At 54.1% G+C, this 22097-nt stretch overlaps 9 protein-coding genes across 9 annotated transcripts; 6 read left to right on the top strand and 3 right to left on the bottom strand.

Annotated features, from left to right (window-relative positions):
• Positions 1-2676: 2676 nt before the first annotated feature.
• PV07_05990 (uncharacterized protein) lies at positions 2677-5315 on the bottom strand. Its single transcript, XM_016392928.1, has 7 exons — positions 5004-5315; positions 4740-4929; positions 4599-4690; positions 3801-4486; positions 3284-3723; positions 3156-3231; positions 2677-2990 (listed from the first exon to the last, which is right to left on the bottom strand). Exons 1-7 carry the CDS (start codon positions 5115-5117, stop codon positions 2978-2980), a joined length of 1611 nt encoding a protein of 536 aa, XP_016250447.1. The 5' UTR covers positions 5118-5315; the 3' UTR covers positions 2677-2977.
• A 346-nt stretch (positions 5316-5661) lies between these two features.
• PV07_05989 (uncharacterized protein) lies at positions 5662-6731 on the top strand (the record flags this gene model as incomplete). The annotated part of the gene is made up of 3 exons (XM_016392927.1): positions 5662-6345; positions 6607-6618; positions 6679-6731. Exons 1-3 carry the CDS (start codon positions 5802-5804, stop codon positions 6729-6731), a joined length of 609 nt encoding a protein of 202 aa, XP_016250446.1. The 5' UTR covers positions 5662-5801.
• Positions 6732-7015: 284 nt separating this feature from the next.
• Positions 7016-7294, bottom strand: PV07_05988 (uncharacterized protein; the record flags this gene model as incomplete). Its single annotated transcript, XM_016392926.1, has 1 exon — positions 7016-7294. One exon carries the CDS (start codon positions 7292-7294, stop codon positions 7016-7018), a length of 279 nt encoding a protein of 92 aa, XP_016250445.1.
• Positions 7295-9733: 2439 nt separating this feature from the next.
• PV07_05987 (uncharacterized protein) lies at positions 9734-11106 on the top strand (the record flags this gene model as incomplete). Its single annotated transcript, XM_016392925.1, has 4 exons — positions 9734-9802; positions 9869-10080; positions 10209-10291; positions 10388-11106. 4 exons carry the CDS (start codon positions 9734-9736, stop codon positions 11104-11106), a joined length of 1083 nt encoding a protein of 360 aa, XP_016250444.1.
• A 655-nt stretch (positions 11107-11761) lies between these two features.
• PV07_05986 (uncharacterized protein) lies at positions 11762-13317 on the top strand (the record flags this gene model as incomplete). The annotated part of the gene is made up of 4 exons (XM_016392924.1): positions 11762-12415; positions 12484-12870; positions 12957-13139; positions 13201-13317. The coding sequence occupies 4 exons, from the start codon at positions 11762-11764 to the stop codon at positions 13315-13317; spliced, it is 1341 nt and encodes a 446-aa protein (XP_016250443.1).
• Positions 13318-14332: 1015 nt separating this feature from the next.
• Positions 14333-15186, top strand: PV07_05985 (uncharacterized protein; the record flags this gene model as incomplete). The annotated part of the gene is made up of 2 exons (XM_016392923.1): positions 14333-14426; positions 14483-15186. 2 exons carry the CDS (start codon positions 14333-14335, stop codon positions 15184-15186), a joined length of 798 nt encoding a protein of 265 aa, XP_016250442.1.
• A 751-nt stretch (positions 15187-15937) lies between these two features.
• PV07_05984 (uncharacterized protein) lies at positions 15938-17059 on the bottom strand (the record flags this gene model as incomplete). The annotated part of the gene is made up of 2 exons (XM_016392922.1): positions 15938-16944; positions 16999-17059. 2 exons carry the CDS (start codon positions 17057-17059, stop codon positions 15938-15940), a joined length of 1068 nt encoding a protein of 355 aa, XP_016250441.1.
• A 2301-nt stretch (positions 17060-19360) lies between these two features.
• PV07_05983 (uncharacterized protein) lies at positions 19361-20370 on the top strand (the record flags this gene model as incomplete). Its single annotated transcript, XM_016392921.1, has 1 exon — positions 19361-20370. The coding sequence occupies one exon, from the start codon at positions 19361-19363 to the stop codon at positions 20357-20359; it is 999 nt and encodes a 332-aa protein (XP_016250440.1). The 3' UTR covers positions 20360-20370.
• On the top strand, positions 20367-21583 carry PV07_05982 (uncharacterized protein; the record flags this gene model as incomplete). The annotated part of the gene is made up of 1 exon (XM_016392920.1): positions 20367-21583. The coding sequence occupies exon 1, from the start codon at positions 20789-20791 to the stop codon at positions 21581-21583; it is 795 nt and encodes a 264-aa protein (XP_016250439.1). The 5' UTR covers positions 20367-20788.
• Positions 21584-22097: the final 514 nt, after the last annotated feature.

Here is a 22097-nt window from a genome sequence, read left to right as displayed (position 1 = left end):
TGGGAGACGAGTTTGAGGATTTGCTGCATGGTCTTCGTGATCTGGCTAATCTGCCCAATGCAAGAATCATAATACTGTCAAGGTTCAATGCTAAATTTCTCGCCTTGCTAGGCTCTCCAATCGCTATTCCAATGCACGCAGACATTGTTGACGCGGATATTCGGGTCTTGGTGGAGGCAGAGGTCAATCGGAACCCTCGACTTGCCCCCATCAGTGGAAGGCTTTTCGAGAAGATCGCGAGCAAGGCCGACGGCATATTTCTCTGGGCGAGATTCATCATCGATTGGGTCAAGGATACTCCCACTGAGTACATCCAGAACAACCGTGTCGCTACATTTCCCCCTGGTCTGACTGCCGGTTACGATCACTTCATCAACCGGACTACAGAGTCACTGGGTAATGATAAGACTCTTCTCAAGTTACGCAGAGAACTGTTCTTGCTTTTCGTTGGAAGCCGACGAGTGCTCAATATTGAGGAGATCAGTACCGTCATTGCACTGAATACTTATCGGCCCACTCTTGATGAGGGCAATAAACTTCTGGACCCCGAAAATGATATGTTGCGTCTCTGTTCACCACTGGTGGTGGTCGTGGGCAGGCGCGTCCGGTTGATACACGCTTCGGTGAGGGACTATCTACTCCGACCTGTTACGACTATTCCGTCTTCATCTCCATTGTACGCTCCTGTCCGTTTTGACCTCTTCGAGACGGACGATTACTTCGCTAGGAAGTGTCTGTCCCAGCTCATACTGCTAGAATTTGCATCGCTGGAAGCCATTGTGACACTTTTGAGGAAAAATCTGTCCATCAAGGATAAGCCGGATTTAGACCATGTTCAATCCGAGACGAAGGGGTTCTACGAGTACTCCTGTCTGAATTGGCACCTTCACCTCACCGCAACCCCTAATCCGTCTCAACACACGCTGTCTCTAGCGAAGAAGTTTTTGTTGAGTAAGCACTTGGTAACATGGAATGAGACGATATTCGTTCTCCTAGGCAGTATTGATTCGGGGCCTACCGTCGAGGTTCGATCAATTTTGAGTTCTTGGCTTACCCTACTGCCATTGTCGATGAGAGAAAAGATACCAATAGACGAATTCATTTCAACCTCGTACGTCTCTGCTGCAAAAGAGTTCGAGTCAGATGGGTGGCGGCTAGGGGCTTGGCTTCTATACTCACGGTTGGGCCACTATTTCAGCTGGTTAGGAGATACTGATGCGTCCTATCATACACGGCTAGTGGGACAAAACAAGAACTTGGAGAGGAAAACCCTATCACTCTGAGGGCACTTTCCGCGCTGGCCACTATCACGTTCGCGCAGGGCCATCTCAAACAGGCGGCTAAGCAGCATGCAGATATCGGGAAGCTACAGAGCAAGATCGTCGGCGAGGGTCATAGAGACACACTCATCAGCTTGAGTGGAGAGGGGGTTGCTTATTACTTCCTAGCCAGGTTCGCGGAGGCTCGGAATTGTCTCGAGCGGGCATCCGCCGGACTCTTGACTACGGATGGCCCAACTTTGAAGGAGTACTTATACAACCAGCTCTATCTAGGATATGTCCTAGAGTAGCAACACGAGGTTCTCAAGGCAAATCAATTGTACGAACAAACTTTGCAGGTATGGATGGATCTAAGCGGACCCGAAAACCCGGCAACCCTCATGACACAGAGCGCTTTGGCAGGGTCCTACCGCAAGATGGGACAATATGAGAAAGCAGAGAAGTTTTATAGGGAGGTGTTCGCTGCCCGTCAGAGAAGCTGTGGGCTAGATCACTTTGTCACCTTCGATGTTGCTCTGAGTCTCGCATATGTTTACCGAGAGATGAAAAGGCTGGATGAAGCGCTTGGCTACGTCAATCTCGTATCATCTCTGGACATTCTTCGAGACCAGTTCGAGAGGCGCTGTCAGATGATCCATCTACGTGCCTTATTGCTTTACGCCGAAGGGCAAACGGATGAAGGCGTATCTGAATTACAAGACTTACTGTCTGTGGCAGCAAATCATCGACCGTCCTCGAATCGAGAGATTCTTTGGATACGACTGTCGCTCGCGGATATGTTAAGAGAGCAGGAGAGGCCCAGAGAAGCTCTCTCACTTTTCCGTGACCTGACCCATAACACTCACATCATGGCATTACAAGGCAAAAGCGACCTACAATCCATCATTGCAGAAAAGGCACTCAGGCTTGTACGAAAGGGAGCGATAGCGGATAACGGGCTGTATTGGACTCGAAATGAGGATTTTCATATTCTGCCTGGAGGACCTTTGACGGACACGGCCTGGCTCGGAACAGTAGAAGATGGTCCAAGCCTCCCAACTTCGTAATTATGGCAATTTAGTACATTACTCTACAGAATATGAACAAAGACCGGATGGTTCAGCGCCGAAGCACTCTGACTACTCTGATATATATTGATTACTGTTGGTCTGCAAACATCTCTCTGAAACTAGAGCAGTTTCAACACCAAGACATTCGCTACCTAAACAAAATAGTGTTACAGCACCAGGTTTCCGCACGCAGAAGTCCAGGTTGCCCGTGCGACCCGACACGAGGCTTGGTTTGACAAAAGTTGGCGCACTACAGCGCAAGAAGCACCCTGCCAAACAGCAATCTGATTGTCTGCGCGGCGGTAATGATGTATTTATCTCACATGGTGCCACAGACCAAATGTCTACCTGTCTCTGCGCCCACGCCCTTAATTAGCTCTCTTTGTCCTGGAATTCGTAGTATCATATCTGCACCCTGCAGTTGAGAACACGCCTGCTAGTTGTGTGCACCTAGATACGCATTGATGGGAGCTTTGTCAAATGCCTCCAGCATATCTAAAAGGGCTTCGTCTCCTGGCGTGCGAGACATGTCGGTTACAGGCAAGGAGAAGGGCCTCTTCTCTGGCTCGCACATGGTGTTTACTTCTGGTAGGGTACCGGTCTGGAAATAGCGCCGAACCACCTTTGCCGTACAAAGTGATGGGGAGTTTAGAGAGCAATGCTATCACGTATGCTGTTAGACATGACTTAATTCCAGATTAGAACTATGCCTACCCCTTCAGAGTTCTGTCGCAATACAACGGAGCCGTTGAAAGCGCGAGTCATTTTATGGGCGCTGATACATATCCGTATAAAGTCTTTCGTGAAGAACGCGGAAAGAACCTACTTGTGGATGGGCGTGACAGGATCAAATGTGTTCCCAATGAATAGTAAAGGGTGCGCTGGGTCTCCAGAAATGGGTCCTGTAAACAATTGTAAGCAATTAATGAACCATGAAGCAGTAGTCATGATTACCAGAAAATCTCCAACTCGGCCTGACTTGCCATCCAAAACAGGGCAAACGAACGACCGAAAATAGGTCACCAAGCCACTTGCTCTGGTTCCTCCTGCGAGTAAGATAATCTCGAAAATCTGATTTCGCCAAATTCGTCTGATCTTCAGCGTCGGTGCAAATGATCGAGTCTGCAACTTCGTAAATCAACTGGTCGTAATCCGGACAATCCTCAGGCCGTTCTTGAGGATCTGATTCCGATAAGCTCTGACAAGTAGGAATTTCATCTTGCTTGTAATCAGCAAATCCGGACCCGTTCCCACGAGAGATCTCATCGAGGAACCTCGCTATTATTGGAAAGCCGAAAGGAGGTGAGTAGAGCGACACCCGAATCAATCTCATGACATCGCTGTATGTGATAACATCTGGTCCTCTATTTGGAGAAGCTTTGACAGCAAGGGGGCTATCCTTGATCGCTGTTACCTAGTAAGGTGCTCCATAAGCTGTCATCCTCTCGATTCTGAACGGGTTAATACTTACCACGTTTTCAAGTCTATCCAAAATTTCTGCAGAACTGCTTCCAACATAAAGCGGGCATCGTTCACGGCCGGCTTCGTGAAAATAATCGCAAAATTTGTGTATGACGGTATCGGAGTCTTGGAGATTTGTCTGCCAGCCTCCACGAAATATGTCTTCTGCATCACATACACCGTCCAAGACCATGCGGCCCACTCGATGAGGATGCATAGCTGCAAAGGATGCACCGAGCACAGTTCCATACGAGAACCCCAATAAAGAAGCTTCTTCTCTCCACGCCTCCGGCGAATTTGATCACTGATGGACTGAACATGTTGGTGAGACGCTGAAGTTTGAGCAGGCCGGCTGCGAGCTTCCTGCTCCCGCCATTCACCATGGCGCTCCATAATTTCTACCATGTCCGTCACAACTGGAGCGGTATTCGTGAATCGTTGGAGCTCATGTCCGTTGTGAACTGCGATTGATGTATCTGAACAGCTGTGGGCTAAGGCTATCGTCCTAGCCCACAAACCATCAAACGCAGTATCAGAGCTCCCAAAAACGTCGACGTGGTTGGTAAACAGTGTCCAGGACTGCCGTGAAAAAAAGTTCGTGAAGCATTCAAAGCGTGGGCTTGTATTGTTGACACCACAGGGATCAAAACCAAGTACATCAAAGTATTTGATGCTCAAATTGGAAGATTGCTGGATCTATAGAAGGTCAGTGGGGCGTATGCACTTCTGGGAGATCAGAATTAGAAGGGCTTAGGAAGTAGGAACATCATAGATTCATCCCGGCAAAAGCACAAAAACGCCAGCTTACATTCGATGATGGATCAACTTCTGAGTCGATATTCTGTTGAATGGGCTTGCCAGCTCTCAGGCACAAGTCCACACCGGAGGCTCCAGGGCCGCCTAGACGCATTAATTGCCTGTTTATCGTTTCCAACCAACATATACATACCTGGATTGAGGAGAACCACGCCTCCATATCGAGGGTCAGTCACTGGCACACGAGCAGGCAGCTTTACAATAGCAATAGCAACCTGTTGTTCGCTCCCAACAGTGCTATTCCAATCTAGAGGGACATCAAGCCGCGCACATTGAAAGCCATCGAAACACGGATGATAAACTAGCCGCTTGGATGGCGATATCTTGGCTCACGTCAGATTTGATATAAAGCGTGGAGATGAGTGCTTGGGGGAGGTCAACATGCGTGAGAACTTACTGTGCTCCATGTGAATGGTCTCGTCTGCGAGTTCGTCAAACTTGTGGAGTTTGGCGCGTCCATCCTGGGATGATAATGTTGAAGTGTTGCAGATGACCAAAACCGAAAGAGCATCCAGATAGGAAACAACAACAAGAGTGTGCGCGGTGGAATAACATTTTTGAATGAGACGCCTCGTCGCCCAACCTCATAATGAAAGGGATGATGGTGCTGACGAGGAAGAGCCACATCGTCTGGGGAAAGCACTTTCTGATGCTTTGCAGGCCATCACCGAAAGCAACCTCTTCAGCTGCGTGTGTACGTAGAATGACAGAAGTATCCAGAGGGGAAGAATCGTAGTTCAAAGATAAGTTCCGGTAAGGGAGAGCGGACATTGAACACATGATGCGGACGGGACATAAATCAGGCTATGCTAATTACGGAATAGAGCGTCCACGTGAAAACCGCCAATCAGGTGAAAGGGTCTTCTCATTTATCTTGCAGGTCTTCTTGCACCTCAACCATCACTTAAATTTGGCATACGCCTTTTCGATCAGTAGTTGGCTTTCGTTTACCTGTTGCCGTGTGGCCCTCCGGCAAACTTTCAGAGTCCACCCTTGCGCGTTTCCTTCCCGTGAAGTACAAAATGGTGTCCACTGGGCTTCCATCCCGCTAGCGGCGAGTTTCTCTCTCCCCACCATTGCCTCCAGCCGCTAGCTCTTCTGTCACCGTTACTGTTCTCCCACCATTCTCACGAGCTGCCCTTCCGACGATGACCATGGGCGGCCTGAACACCACGACCGGCCAACTGTGGGCCTGATGCGAAGGATTATGAGAGAGGAACAGATGCTGAAGTTTAGAATGTCCGCGGCAGACGGAAATACCCATCCAAGACACAGAAAGATCAAGATCGAGCTTTATGCCGCTATATCCTCGAGTGCTGCCTTGGTCAGGGTTCTTCTGATCAACGGCGCTACCTTGCTTCCTTTTGGCGCAATGGAGCCTAACGACAACACAGGGTTTGGCCGTGCCAATCTCGCCAACTCGCTCACAATTGTACAGGGTGAAGCTGGCACAGGCAGAATTGAGCATACCTTCGATGCCACGCACGGCAATCCATTCATCCATTCCTTCAATTGCACGGAGGTATCCGACTTCAAAGTGACTCTTGTGTGGTCGGATCCCCCTGGCCCCAAGATTCAGAACCAACTTACCCTGCAAGTCACCAGCTCCGCTCAACCAGATATCAAGCGACTAGACCCCGCCAGGGGTCCGCAATTGAACATCGTCCAGCAGGTGCTCTGGTACAAGATGCCCCCTGGGACTGTGGCCATGAAAGTCCAATACGAAAAATCCGCCCGAGGTGAGCCGCAATCCTGCGCGGTTGTTTGTCTTTTTTTATAGTCCGAGTGTTTGGGCTCCTGGAGATATATTCACGGTCTATGACCTGACCACATGCCAGCCGGCGGGGCCACCCCGTATCAGACTGAGCACGTCGCACGAGGCACGTTACTACCTCTATCATTAATTAGGCTTCCACCGCCTCAGAATCCATATCATGATTGCACCCCCAATAATACAGCCCCTCCCTTTCCAGGTTGTACCGTGATACTAGTGTGATTAGAGCGGCGGGCGAGTATGCTATCCAATATGGCCGCGGAATCGAACGACTAACCACTAATACTGAGTGGCCTAGCATTCCTGGCCATCATGGTGTGCCCTGTTGTGATTGGTGGAGCAACGAGCTAAGAGACATGGGCGTGAGAACCCGTCAAAGAAAGTCTATGAGCATTATTTCGACTACGTCGTTAACAGTTGACACGAGTAAGCCGACAATGGTGGTGCGGGTAGCGACGATAGCACTGGGGCAACCTCTCCAGCGCTAGGGTCCTTTCTGCAGGAAACAATATCGATGTGATTGAGATCTTGCTTATGTCTTCGATTGACGACGATGGCGTATCTGAGCCAGGAAGTATCTTCTTCTCCCAGACGTCGACGACGCTCCGACACTCCCAAGGCGTGCTGCCTGTACCTCAGACCTCATACCTAAAAGTCACTGCATGGTCCCCCAGGTCGCTCAACTGCCGGTCGGTCAGGCCAACTTGCCGCGCGTCGAGGGATTCACTGGTCTTGTTGATCCGCTGGTACAAAAACAGCAACGTCGAGTCGGCCACGATGGCGGCCAACACAAAGCCAAGTTCGAGGCTGCGCCCGAGGATGGAATTCGGGGGGTCTTGGACCCTGGCAATGCCATTTCCGCGCACTGGCTCCCAAGAGGACGTGAGGACTGACCGGTAGCAAGTCGACGCCATGGCGTCGCTGAGGTTTCCCATCCCGAGCAGAAATGCCGTGCCAGCCCCCCTCTTGCACGATGGAACCAGGTTGGTGGCTATCCAGGTCTAGCAATGATTAGACTAGAGGGTATGGAGGACCTATGTCTCCCGTGGACGGGGAGAGGGGATTCTGGGATCTTATCACGGCCAAGACGAGTGCTGGGTAGCAAGAACATGTCGCCAGAGACACGCCGGCGTACGCGAGGCTTGGAACGCCGCCCATGGCGCAGCCTCCCACTGTGGTCGAGTCAGGTCTCCTCTTCGTAACCACCTGTAGGATGGTCTGTTTGACACTCACGAGCGAGGCAAAACCCGACCAGCGTCGTTATATGAAGTGCGAGGACAAAACTGCCGCGTCTACGGTACTTGTCCGAGAAGAAGGCGACAAGCGGATACATGGGAACTGTGAGAAGGTTGGACGCGTTTGCTATACCGTCGACATCAGGTATTGTAGAGTGACGATGGAGAGTGTGAAACCCACTGAGAAGAGGGTCGTAAAGGCTAGACAGGAATTACGGGAGAAGGGAAGGGATGGCTATAGCAGGAGACTCGATAGAAGCAGCCCCGTCACCCTGTAGGTCACGGTCCGATAGTCTACCAGGGCACTGAGTCCGGAGGAGCAGCACAGCCTATTGTTCGGGGTCCTGGCAGTTAATAAGTGCAACGTCAATTGTACGTGAGAGAGAGAGAGAGAGTCAACTCCATCAGATACGAGCTCACCTTCTGCAACGCATAGAATATTTCTAGGGCTCACCACTGGCTGGAAAGACCCAGCGGGCTTCGGAGGTCAAATCCAAAGGGCACGGCACGACGAGAATTGACAGAGAGTAAAGAGAAAGTTGGCAACGCTCGGCGGAGAAGAGACTATAATGTTTAGAACCAAAAAACCGAGGGGTCGATATCCAGCCAGAGGCCTGAATTGCAAGAGGTTGACAGTATGCAGACTGGACACCCTCCTATCTGAACAACCTCTCGGCGTTGTCGACGAGGAGCTTCTGCAATGAGCTCGGCGGCAATGCAAGCTTCAATAAGGCCAGCTCATTTTCCAAGTTGACGTTCTTATTTGCAACTGGCGCCAGCGTCTTACTCTCGAAATTGGTATGTGGCCAATCGGACCCCCAGAGGACCTGATCGGGTAATCGTTCGACAATACTCAGTATCGGCGCAGGGATGGCGGACATCCGCCCCGGTACGTCGGTCCTCGCTTCCAGTCGATTGAGCCCACAGATCTTGACGAAGAAACGGGTTGGGTGTTGGGCGAAGAGATCGAGCAGGCCGTCGAGCCCCGGGTTGCTGGCGACGTCTGTCGACGGATCGATTCTGATGTTGTGCTCGACGATGATCCGGACGTTTTCCAGGTCTGGCGACTCGACGAGCCACGGGGCGAGTTCAACCCAGGTTTCCAGGGCACACATGCTCGACAGGAACCATCCGGTCCTCCTCGCGTAGGCGGCCAGTCGGACAAACTCCTTCTGCACCCCCTGGAGTACCTCGTCGCGACCCCAGCCGAGGACCCCGTGGAGCCGAATTGCCCGGACCCCCTTGTCGTCTAAGTCGCGGAGTTCAAGGTCGGTGTAGGCCGTGGTCGCTGGAATTTCGATTTCTGCTCGAAACGTCTTGCTTGGATAGCGGGCCGCAGCCAGTCGCAGGTGAGTTAATATGCTCGTGGTGCCGTCCTCCACCGACGCTTGCACGACGAGGAAGCAGTCTGCAAATGTCGACGCCATAAGTTCGTCAAGCCTGCCCGGAGCCGGGGTGTAGAGTCTGTTCGGGGCATAGGGGAAGGCCCGGGGATCGAGGATGTGTAGATGGGTATCCCAGGTCCCCCGTGGAACGGTCTCTCGTCGCTGATCCGCCATCGACTACGCCTCTGCCGTGCGTGTTACTGGCAGACAACTGGCAGTGCGGCCTGACGACGAAGACTGACAGCTCGATGACGGGTCAATGATCAGACTGTCTAAACTTCGCTGATCTCGGCCAGGAACAATTTCTAGTCCAAACGTTAGAAGTTCCCCAGGTTGTATTCTGTGGTGTGGCCCGGCTTCTCGGACCAACCGGCGGTCAGGAACAAAACTTCCTGCGAGGCTGTGACCACTTCCAGCAGCCGCAGCCAGCAGAATGGCCGAGGAGCCGGGGGTCAAGTCGGAGAATATTGGGAGTATGGGGCTTCTTGGCCCCTTTGCCGGTTGGATGCGACCCACAAATGCTGCCACGGGCTCTAAGCAGTGTTTGCACGAGCCATGCATCTTATGCTGGTGGCGCCGTGGCCACAGCACCGAAATGTTGCAGGTTTGGCTAGACTACTTACTACCCTTGAAGTTTGCGAGTACGCTTCCTAACTAAAGTGCCTGTTTTGTGCGACTGTCTTTCCTGACATGACGCTGACGCAGAGGCTGCAATTTGTTTTGATCCTGAGCCATGACGGAACAAGTATTCAATCACCAACGACGGAAATACACAATCCTCCAAGCCGATGGGCTCTATCCAGTACGCTGCTTGGACAAGTTTTGGATAAAATTGTTTGGACATGCACTGACTCGATGCTGCCATCAGGATGACCTGGTCGAACAGCGCACGTTCGCGCCTCGAGACGCTGAAGATTATGAGGTCCACTATGTACAGGCCAGTTTAATACCGCCAGGAGCAGCGTCGGCGAAACCCTGGTCAACCATTGACAAGGAGCTGCGAGATCGAGTCGACGGCATCATGCTGCTCAAGGCGTACTTCACCGCGGCGGATCTGGAACTATTCCCTCGATTAAAAGTGTGAGTTTGAAAGAGTGACCAGACGCGAAATCTGTTTGCGTCGAGACGAGAAAGAGAGAGAGCAACAACTGTGTTGGCACAACTACAGGACAAAACTACTGACACCGGTATTTGCCGCCTCCAATTAGCATTGTGCGGATGGGCGTTGGGTACGACCGGCTCGACCGAGACGCCTTGGGCAAACGAGGAGTAATAGTGTGCAATATTCCAGGTATGTCTGGCGTTACCCACGCAGACTCATCCCGTGAGACCCAAATTGTACATGAAAGCCCCCGTTCTAACGTCGACATTTCTCACGCCGCTGTAGACTACGGTATATGTGAGATTGCCGACCACGCCATCGCCCTGGCCCTCTCTCTGAGACGAGGGATCCTCCTCCACGACGCAAAGCAGCGAACCGAGCCGCCGGCGCCCTACGTCTTTGTCGACTCGCCGCTCGTGTCGCGGGTGCGCGGCCGGACGTTTGGGGTGCTGGGCCTGGGCCGCATCGGCACGGCAACGGCGATGCGCGCAAAGGCATTTGGGTGGAACGTCCTCTTCTACGACCCCTACGTGTCCAACGGGACCGACCAGGCGCTCGGCGTCGAACGCGTGAGCGACGTCCGCGAGCTATTCCGCCGCTCGACCACCCTCAGCCTACACTGTCCGCATACGCGCGAGACGCGCGGTATGGTGGGCTACGACCTGCTGAGCCTCTTGCCGCGGGGGGCCATCTTGGTCAACACGGCGCGTGGCGAGGTGGTCGACCTCGACGCCGTCGAGCGCTGCTTGAGGGAAGGCGTCCTTAGTGGCGTCGGCCTGGACGTTTTGCCCATCGAGCCCATCCCCGCGGACAGCGTCCCCTCCCTGGTACAGGCCTACCGTCGGAGGGAGTCGTGGCTCCTCGGACGCATGGTCCTCACCTGTCACTCGGCGTACTACACCCCAGAGAGCTTCGCCGACATCCGCGTCAAGGCTGCTCAGACCATGAGGGACAATCTGATCGACGGCCGCCCGAGCAACGTCATTCTCCCCGAGATGGAGTAGTCACTATATCTCGTTCAGCCAGCACGTATGGCTTGGTACCTCGAACGATCTGAAGGTTGCTGTCCTCTGGGTGCTTGTCCGTATCCAAGAACTAATGGATGACTATACTTCGCACTTCTCCCATAATCTTAGATGCAATATTAAAGAGTGTCTATATCAGCTACACGGGATGTAGTAGGCCGTATATCTGTTCAAAGGCCCTGACTTGCCTACATTTTCGGTATGTCGTGAACTAATTAATTGCTTGTTTCAGAAACAGTAGATAGAGTGGTGACATGATGGCCACTCGGTTGTAGCGGAGAGTGGTTGTCGGTACGGTACATCCTCATCATCCGAACGGCCGTTCAGCGGGCAAAGAGGGGCCTTGCTTATTGCCCAATCAGTTCGGAAGTTTGCACGCCTCGGGAGTCCTACTGTCAATTCCAAATCAACATAGCTAAGCCCATGTGGCCCAATCTAGTTCCATGTGGTTACCTTTGTAGCTACAGCGGTGCCAAACCATGAATGGACATGCACTTCAGCAGCAAGCAAGCAGATGGCAGGACCGGTCCAAGAGCTGTGTATTTCAGTCCGGGGATCATCAACCCGTTGGTCTCGACGTGTCTGGGTCTGGCGCGATGTTCACAAGCTGTCCATAGGGGATTTAGCATTCACCATGTGGACAGTCTTCTCCCACGCTCGGTCAAAGCATGCTTCGGGGACACGGTTGTCCAACCAGCCTCCTTGGCTGATGGCAGCTCGTCGCCATCAGCACACGACGGTCAAGGTGCCATCGATGGCCGAGTCAATCACAGAAGGCACTCTCGCGCACTTCCACAAGCAGATCGGTGACCGTGTCGAGGTCGACGAGGAACTCGCAAGTATAGAGACCGACAAAATCGACGTGTCGGTGAACGCTCCAGAAGCGGGTGTTTTGGCTGAGCTGCTCGTGGCTCCGGGAGATACAGTGACGGTTGGCCAGGACGTTGCACAGATAGACACCACGTCCGATTCAGCCACGACGGCGTCAAAAGCACCATGGGTTGCTGCTGCGAAGTCGTCCCCTGCGCATTCCGACTCGATAGCAGACACAGAGAAGATGCAATCGTGGACCGAGCAGTCGTCTTCGAAAGGGGACGCCAACTTACCCTCTCACGAGCAATTGAGGAACAACCCCCTCTCCAATATTCTTGTGCCCTTTCGAACCTCAAATGCTTCACCTCCAGCGCCGCGCGTCCTGGAGCAACCACGACCGATTGAGAGCCCAAATCTACTGCCACGAAACTCTCAAGCTGCAACGGAGATTTTTCCATTCCGTGACGAACGCGTGGTATGTTGGAAACTTCCGGAACCCGCCAAACATCTTAACACCGAGAAATGCTGACAATGTGCCGACAGGATCCCTTACCTCGAATGCGAAAAACGATTGCGCAACGGCTGAAATCGTCGCAGTTGACAAATGCGACGCTCACGACAATGCAAGAGGTCGACATGAGCGCGTTGATGTTGTGGCGTAAACACAATCAAGCCCGAATTCTGGACGAGCACGGCGTCCGATTGGGCTACATGGGGGCATTTGTCAAGGCGGCGGCGTTGGCTGCCCAGCGCGTCCCCGTGGTCAATGCGGCCATGGATATCGACAAGGAGGAGATTATATATCGAGACTACGTCGACATTAGCGTTGCCGTCTCGACTCCAAAGGGGCTGGTCACCCCGGTGTTGAAGGACTGTGAGCGCCTGGACATTGTGCAGATAGAAAAGCGAGTCCGGCTACTTGCTGAAAAGGTAAGTTCAGCATCCTCTTAGGGGATCTCTTTGAGTCAAGAGACAGGTCATCAGACCCGACGCCTTCTAACGCCTTGGGGGTTCAGGCTCGGGACGGAAAATTGAGCATGGCGGATCTTCAAGGCGGTAATTTCTCCATCAGCAACCCTGGAATCTTCGGGTCGATGTTTGGAACGCCCGTCATCAATTATCAACAGTCAGCCGTGTTCAATATGAACACCATCTACGACCGCGTCGTCGCCATCGATGGCAAGCCCGAGATCCGACCTGTAAGTAGTGTCTGCTATCCTCCGGGATCGAGATGCCATGGTTAACCGCTGGGAAACACAGATCATGTACACAACTCTGTCGTACGACCACCGCCTGATTGAGGATCGAGAGGCGGTTATGTTCTTGAGCACCATCAAAGACTACATAGAAGATCCGTCAAGAATGCTTTTGGCATAGCGTGTGGCGTCATATCAGTGGGAAGCTTGCTGTCAAAGTCAAGCGGGGGAGCGCTGAACAAGTACCACCGGGTGCCAATCTCTTTCGGCGTGTGCCAGCAGCCATCTGCCCATGTTGCGTGGGTCACATCGTGTAGGTAATGTCGATGCTGACCTAGTAGTATCACGGGAGAAGGGGAACGAAACTCGGTGGAGACAGACTCACAGCCTTGTATTTAGCGTCTTCACTTCCTTATTCCGTAGCTGCAAAGGATTCAAATGCCGACCAGCCGTGACACCGAGAGTGGCTGTCACCTTCGGAATAAAGCACCATGCCGATCACAAATTCTTGGGGCTAAACTCTCCCAAAAAGATAGGTGATGGCTGGGACAACTACCGACAGGCCCGTAGGGTCCTGCGTATTCTCCGCGGTAGCAATTGGCGACCCAATGCTGCCAATAGATAATTTGGATTGTTCCAGTACAGAGTGGGAGAACCAAACCCGCAACTCGGAAAATCGAAGATGTGCAAAGCATAAACGACAGAGACAATGCAGGCTGGGACGTCTTCCCTGGGGACTGGCTGATATCAGTATTCTTGAGTCCTAGCTTCTTTTGTCGGTACGTCTTCGATTTGCTCCCAATTGCCTTTACATCAGGAAGTCACAAAACCAGCCCGTGCCCCCTCCCAAGAGTACGTTGGGACGTCAGCTGGAAAGAGGTACGCTCCACTCCTACAGTCATGTCACAATCTCAAACGATCGAAAAGAGACCGGTCAATTTTGGAAACTTGATCTGTGAGTGATATTTTTGAGCCACTCAACGGTGGTGAGACCGCATATTGACATGTGCTTCTTTCGTAGTGGGTGGTTGCTTGCATCTTTTCGAGTAGGGGACCGACCCGAATTTCCTTTGTGATGATGGAGGTCCAAAAGTGCTGACAAGATACAGAGTCACCACCCTCGGCCAGGTGAGGAACGACAAAGTGTCTTCTGCACAATTGGTTCTGACTGACACCTGTGTATTGTCCGTTAGCCGATGGAGGTCATCAAGACGAGGATTGCGGCAAATCGAGGCGACAGTTTTCCCGCCACGTTACGCGCCATTTGGGCTCGAGGGGGCGTTTTGGGCTGTGAGTGAGCTGCCTTGATATCACGGTAATCTTCTTCCGTCCTGAACTTCGAACAGTCTACCAAGGTTTGATCCCGTGGGCGTGGGCCGAGGCATCGAGCAAAGGCGCGGTGCTGTTTTTCGTCAGTTCCGATATCGAGCATCGAGCGCGGTCGCTCGGACTGTCGGATTTTGCCAGTGGTCTCATCGCCGGTATGGCAGGCGGCGCCGCGCAGGCGTACATGGTCATGGGCGTCTGCACGCGGATGAAGACGGTCGAGATCACGAAACGGCGCGACACCCCCGGGCACCCGCGGACGTCGACGTGGACCGAGTTGCGCGAAATCTGGAACCGCGACGGCATCCGTGGCGTCAACAGGGGGGCGAACGCCGTCGCCCTGCGTCAGATGTCTAACTGGGGCTCGCGTCTGGCATTTGCCCGACTGTCCGAGGACGTGGTGCGGCGGCTGACCGACAAAAGGTCAGAGCAGAGGCCGGGGCCGACGGAAAAGGTTCTCTGCGCCGCCATCGGCGGAGGCCTGGCATGTTGGAACCAGCCGATTGAGGTCGTCCGCGTCGAGATGCAAAGGAGCGTCGTCGACGACCCCAACCGACCGAAGCGCCTGACGACGTGGTCCGCCCTGGCATACGTGTACCGGAGCAGCGGCGTCCGCGGCCTGTACCGCGGCGTCCTGCCCCGAATGTGTCTCGGAATCTGGCAGACCATCTGTATGGTGGCCCTGGGTGACATGTACGTTATATCACAAGGATTGCCGTCATAGACTGACTATAAATGCCTACAGTGTAAAAGAGAGGAGAGCGCAGCATGCTGATCGGGTGAAGCTGACGGAACACGGAGGTTTGAAGCAATTTTAAACCAGAGAAATCCCCTCTTAGCGCTATAGGCTGCAGGAGGATGGCGCACCGTTGCAGTCCACTTGTGAGCTGGTGTAAGATTTCAACAGACGTGCTGGTCGTGATCATCAAGAACGTAGTCACATATGAGAAATGGGAAAGCGTTCGAGGGCCATAGGGCGCATTAATATGACTCGATAGAGGAACATGATGAATTCTACAGAGCCCGAGGGCATATCTAACTATATACGGAGTACCTTTTAGTATTTAATAAAGGGGTTACTAGCAGCGCTAGCGGATGACCTTTGGCCAAAGACCTTTAAGGGACTAGCGTGGCTGTTGAGAAAGCACGTGATATCGCGTCCGAAGCGCGTCCGAAGCGCGTGATGCGTGTCATACGTCGCTGCACTTTCTTCGAGGTAATTTCAGCGTCTGTCACCTGCACACACTCACTTATAAAATAGCATCGCTTAAGGCCGTTGGCTCTTCCCAGGTGATTCATTCAAGCCAACAAACGAGTCAATCCATCTAGTCTCTTCAGAATGTCTTTTATGCACTCGTACAGCTCCCTTACCACGGCGGATTAGCCGCCCGAGAACGCTTGTCATTTCCACTATTCTCCGCTGATCTCCCTCCCCAAAATCTCCAGAGTCGTACCCAAGGACACATCCATGTCCATCAGTAACTCTTGGGCAGTCCCAAGACCCTCTCGCTGATGTAGTTTAGGACCATCTCCCGACTGACCGGCGCGATGCGCGGCACCAGAGACTCTCGGAACCAGCGTTCCACATCGTACTCGGCTGCGTAGCCCATGCCGCCGTGGGACAGCACGGCCCGCTCGCACGCGGCGAAGGCGGCCTCGGCGGCGAGGTACTTGGCACTGTTGCAGGCGACGCCGATGGAGCTCTGCGAAACGGCCGCACCGTCGCCGTCGTCATACAGCCGGGCGGCGTGGTAGGTCGCCAGCTTGGCGGCCTCAAGCCGCATGTACGCGTCGGCCAGCGGATGGGCGACGCCCTGATTCTGCCCGATCGGCCGCCCAAACACCACCCTCTCGCGCCCGTAACCGGCCGCACGCTGCAGCGCCGCGTACCCTAGGCCCAGCGCCTCAGCCGCCACCAGGCACCGCTCGGCGTTCATGCCGTGCAGGATGATGCGGAAGCCCTGCCCTTCCTCGCCGATCAGCGCGTCCGCCGCAACCTCGTATCCGTCGAACCACACCTCGTTCGCGTCAACCGCGCGGCCGCCCATCTTCTTGATCGGCCGCATCTCGAGCCCGCGCTTGCCTTGCCGGTCCAGGTCGACACAGAACAGGGAGAGCCCGTCGACGGGCCTGCGAACTTGGTCGAGCGGCGTCGTCCGCGCCAGCAAAATCATCTTCCGCGCCACCTGCGCGCAGGTGATCCAGATTTTCTGCCCCGTCACCCGGTAGGCGCCGTCGCCGTCCCGCACCGCGACCGTCCTCAATTGCGTCGTGTCCAGCCCGACGTTGGGTTCCGTCACACCAAAGCAGGTCCGCCATTTCCCACTGATGATGTTGGGGACGATGCCCTGGATCTGTTCGGGACTTCCAAATTTGACCAGAGGTTGCGTTGCGTAGACATTCGCGTGGATGGCCTGCGCACCCGCCATGCCGGCGCCTGACTCGGTGATGGTTTGCATCATCATGGCGGCCTCCGATATACCTTTCGTTTCACATTAGTCAGTCAAGCCCCGGCAGATACGATCAATCAACGCACCGAGTCCACCTCCTCCTAGCTCCACAGGCAGAGCGATTCCCAGCCATCCGTCTTTGGCCATGGCTGCGTGAAATTCTTGGGGATCCTTGCTCTCTTGATCGCAGCCCTGCCAATAGGTGTTCGGGAACTTTTGACACAACTGCATGACTGCGTCCCTCACCGTGCGCTGGGTGTCTGAGAATCCTGTCATTTCCATCAATTCGTGTCGGTTTGGTGTGTGGGAAAAGTGTCGAGACTCCTGCGGTAACTCTCTGTTGAGACGCCTACAGCGTTGCCATAGTTGTCTGCCCCCTTTGTTCAGTGACCGGTACATGGTTCCCTGCGATGGGGACAGAATTTGAGAATCTCGATGTACGGCAGATTCTTGTGGAAGACAGTTCTAGCCTCCCTGGATCGTCATTGACTATGAACTCCAAATACCATTATGAGGCAACCGACTGACTTTCGCAGCTCAGCACCATGGTACAGGGGGGAACAGATGGCCCGTCTCAGTGGAAACCAAGGCGACTAGTGGACGCCGTACCTGGGCTGCGATGATCCGTTATCCCGGAGTTGACACAGTGCGGTGCTTTCGGACCCGGTGTCGGCACTTCCAGGAGCACTCAATCCCCATATCTAAGATCGTGACGGTCCTACTCGTACAGACACCTGGTTCAAAGCCGGAAGCTCCTGTCGGCTTAGCTTTGGCGTGATCAACCGCGCTACGATCACAAAGCCCGAGATTACTCGAAGCGGCATTGGTCACTGGAAAACCAATGCTTGAATCAAAACACACAATACCAATGTCTACGCGGAAAGTCACCCATCCTATTTCAGGCCTAGCCCTCGATCGTTCCCTTCATACAGAGGGTGCCGTCATGACTAACAACTTTGACTTCAACACCCTCCTGGGTCGTGGTCTCCTTGCTGGCCAGCACCCGATACGGCTCTCTGGCGTACACAGGACTAACTGCCCTGTAATCGATCCTCGCTGGGTATACCACCTCTTCGTGGCTCACTCCGGCTACCTCATCTCTCCATAAATCCAGCATGGCAATCAAGTTCATCGGGCCATGTACGACGAGACCACGGTGTCCCTCCACCTCCATTGCCCACGTCTTGTCATAATGAATGCGGTGTGCGTTGAAAGTCATCGCCGAAAATCGGAATAGCACAGCTTCGTCCCGGTTGTATTCCCTCATATGATAGCCACCAGGAAGTGTCTTGAGACCTTCGCCTGAAGATTCCAACGGTCGCGCACTTTGGGGTGGCGATACTGATGATGAGTTTGCAGGATCAAGCGCAGGGCGAAATACCCAGTTTCGCCTGTCCAGAACACACAAATCGCCCTTGCTGTTGCGAAATTCCTTTTCCACCCCCACCACCAACATATCTTCTCCCTTTCGCTGAACCTTCGCCTCGCAACTCAGGATGCGAGTGACCTCTGTTGCGACTTCGCCGACCGTCAACCATGACTGAGCTCCGTCGCCGGGGCTGGCGGCGCCTGGCCAAGCGCAGGAACCACCGGCCCACATCCGTCTTGTGAAAGGCTTGTCTGGATTGAATGACGCATCAGTTCCATCGCGCCCGAGAGATGCGTTGGGCTGGATGGGCGTGAAGTAAACGAGGTGATAGCCCGCGGGTAGGGGGGTTCCTTGAGCGGGTTCCTTGTCCTGGAGCGATTCGCAATTCCTCCACAGGTATGGTCGATCCAGAGTGAGCCCGGTCAACCGCAACTGATTAGCGTCAAGGAGTTGCTCGCGGACAAAAGTTTGACCGGCAGAGAACTTGCGCATCAGGTCGTCTGCAATTCGAGCGGGATCGGGTCGCCCATAATGCCTCGCAGAGAACGAAAGTCGGCGTTGCAACGAATTTCGAGCCCGGAATGGACGACGTCTTGTGGTGCACCCAAGAAGCCGCATGGTCAGGGTTTGTTCAGTCACTCCAACAGGTCGGAACCTGGTGTTCACCCATTCGAAGAAATGTAATCTCTGATGGGGTACCCACAAGAATCTGCCATGCCTGCGCTATCTGTCTCTGCGCTGCGGGATGGACATAATTCTGCCGAAATGCTCCAAGGCTTTACGATGTTCAACTTTCGGCTCCTCGGACGTTCGTGGCCGTTGCTCAGCAGCCTTTGTCACCGAGATACCGAATCACATCTCATTCCGAGAAGCCCGCACACGTCTCGAGGGTTTCCACGGATTCCTCGCCTAGTATCCGAAAATTCTGTCTCTCCGGGGATTCCCCACGAGGTGTACGAAACGGCTCTCCCCCATGGGCAAGTGGGCTTGGCGGGATCCGTGAATTTTGGTATTTATTGTTCATGTAGAAGAGGACGAGTCATGGAGAATGGTGGCCTGTCCTTGGGCATTGTGGCAGGATGTACAGGCACAAACTCTCGTTCTACGCCGTCCACGCCTGGCTTGGACTTGCGCTCTCTTCTCTGGTTTTGGCGGCGTCGACCTCGAGCTCCTTGTTACATCAGTACTCGGATGGGACCTGGATAGAAGCACTGACGGTGCGGTCAAATGGACTGATTCTCGCCACAGACGCGTCCGCACCTCACCTGTACTCGATCAACCCGTTCCACGGCACGTCTGACCTAGTCTTTACATTCCCCTCCGCCACCGGCGCCGTTGGGATCGTCGAAGTGCGTCCAGAGTTCTTTGTCGTGGTCGCCGGCACCTTTTCTTTGCAGACCTATCTCGGAGAGACGGGGTCGTTCTCGCTCTGGGCCGTGGACTATTCACGTTGCGGACCGGGCGATGCTCATCCGATAGTGACAAAATACATGGATTGGCCTGAGGCCAAGTTCGGCGACGGGTTGACGACCCTGCCCGGGCGCAGCGACATGGTCCTCGGGGCAGACTTGAACCTCGGGGTCGTTTTTCGCCTCAACCTCGACCGGCGGACCGCAGAAATTGCCATCGCCGACCCACTGATGGGCCCCGGTAGCACGATAATCGGCGTCGACGGGATCAAGATTTTTCACAACACTCTCTACTTTACCAATCCAGGCCAGGAGATCATCGGGGCAGTTCCCGTCGACTCGACAGGATCGGCCACCGGACCCTCGCGCGTGATTGCCCCGATCGGAGGCGACGACTTTGCAATCGACGGACAGAAGGGAGGACGCCTCTTTACCGTCGGTGGCTCCAACGTCCTGTCGCAGATCGATCTGGCCTCGTTGAGCGTGCACAATCTGACCATGCTTCCCGGCCCCACGGCGTGTCAGTTTGGCCGCACGCTCAACGACACCGGCTGCCTGTACGTGACGACTTCGGGAGGGGACGCTGAATACGCGGAGCTCCCTGTTTCGGTCGGTGGAGCAATCTACGCCGTGGATGTGTTTGGCAACAACAGCTGTCCGCAGTGGTGATTATAGCCAGGAGGCCCTTGAGTAGATGTCTGGGGGTCCCGTGGACGAGGCATCGGCAACGGATGTGCTTTAGCCTGCATCTACGAAGAAAAGATGATCAAGATCCAAAAAAACAGAAAAACAAAGCATACCAGGCAATCCGATTACCAAAATGCCGAGCCTTGCCCAAGTTCCGAATAGCCCTTGCTTATACCGAAGAACCGGCCACAGCCGGCCGGCCTCGCGACATGTCATACCTCCATGACTAGTCCATGCATTGGAGACCCCTTACCCCACCCCCTACACACTTTCCCCTGAATGTTTTCCTTCTCGCTTCAAGGACATATAAAGCAACAATAAGTACATTACTACGTGGATGACGGGAAAGCGACTTTGATCCGCACCACTCAGATTTCTTAAACATTAACTAGGCCTTCAGTTTCGACAATCATGCCGCGAGGATGTTTGGATGCGAGGAAAGCTCACAGCGTCCCGGCGCAGAATGCCCTGTACCCGGCGACCAGGGTCGACTTTTCCGACACGGACGTGCTCAAGATCCAGTACTACACGTCGGCCGCCGCCGTCAAACACCTGATCCCCGACGACTTTGAGCTGGCGGAGGAGCCGCTGGTCACAGCCTGCCTCTTCCACTGGGGGTACAGCCCGTTCGGCGCGTACTCGGAGATGGTCTCGACCGTCGAGGTGACGTGGGCGGGCGTCAAGTACGACTTTGCGCTCGAGTTGATCCTCGAAAACGAGGGCGCCCTTTTCATGGGCCGCGAGCAACTCGGCGTGCCCAAGGTCATCGGCAGGGTGGCCTTTGACCCTTCCAACATCCCCCGCGCGCCAGGCTACCAGCTGGGACACGTGGAGCGGCCCGTGGGCCACAAGATCATCGATTTTGGCTTCAAGCCGGAACGCAAAGTCCACGGCCTGAAGCCTCTGCCCCCTCCGCCCGACCAAAAGGCCATCCTGGCCCTCCGCATCCTGCCGCACCTGCACAACGACCAGCCGCCGGTGGTGCGCGAGTACGTCGCCATCCGCACCATCTGCACCGAGGGCGAGCTGTGGACGGGGACCGGGTCACTGGGATTCGCGCCGCTGTCGGGCTTTTCTCTCTTGCCCCAAGCCCCGGTCCGGCGCTACGGAGAGAGCATCTTACTGCGGAAGTCGTCACACTATATTTCCCCCGACCTCAAGGGGTTCGCTCTTGGCGACCGGGTTAAAACGAACGGCCAAGGATGATGGGTGCTGTGTAGAGAATGGGGCTTGTTAGTGTACCTAGCTTGTCAAATTGGTATATCGGTCCCATATCTCTCTGATCTGGACCATCTGGTATAAGGCAAGGAAAATTCAAACATTATATCTTGAATTCTGCTCCTATATTTCCACCAAATACAGCTCCTATACGGTCGAGATATGAATTTCTGCTAGCACAGTGATGGACTGGCGGGTAAAGTCAGTCTCTTCGCCTATGCCGACTCGTTCACCTGCAGAGGAATGAACCCGGGAGAGCGAATGGCATCATCTCACGAACTTGCATTGCACTTGGCAAGTTCTCCAGGTACCCCACCTCATGGTGTTTGTGGTGCCAAACTACCGAGCAGCCCAGGCCGAAAAGGCCGCCAACGGTGGCAACTCGGAGGTGATCCGGATTCTGACGAGGCTGCAAAGTCGTGTTGGCGTCCAATAAAAGGGGAGACGTCTATATTTCTTGGAAGCTCGGGTGGAGAGTCGACTCAACCAAGCGGAAGAAATA

The sequence above is a fragment of the Cladophialophora immunda genome (assembly GCF_000835495.1).
Source record: "Cladophialophora immunda strain CBS 83496 unplaced genomic scaffold supercont1.3, whole genome shotgun sequence".
Classification (NCBI taxonomy): Eukaryota; Fungi; Ascomycota; class Eurotiomycetes; order Chaetothyriales; family Herpotrichiellaceae; genus Cladophialophora; species Cladophialophora immunda.
Note: the sequence above shows the minus strand (reverse complement) of the source record. Positions and strands in the feature narration are given on the sequence as shown.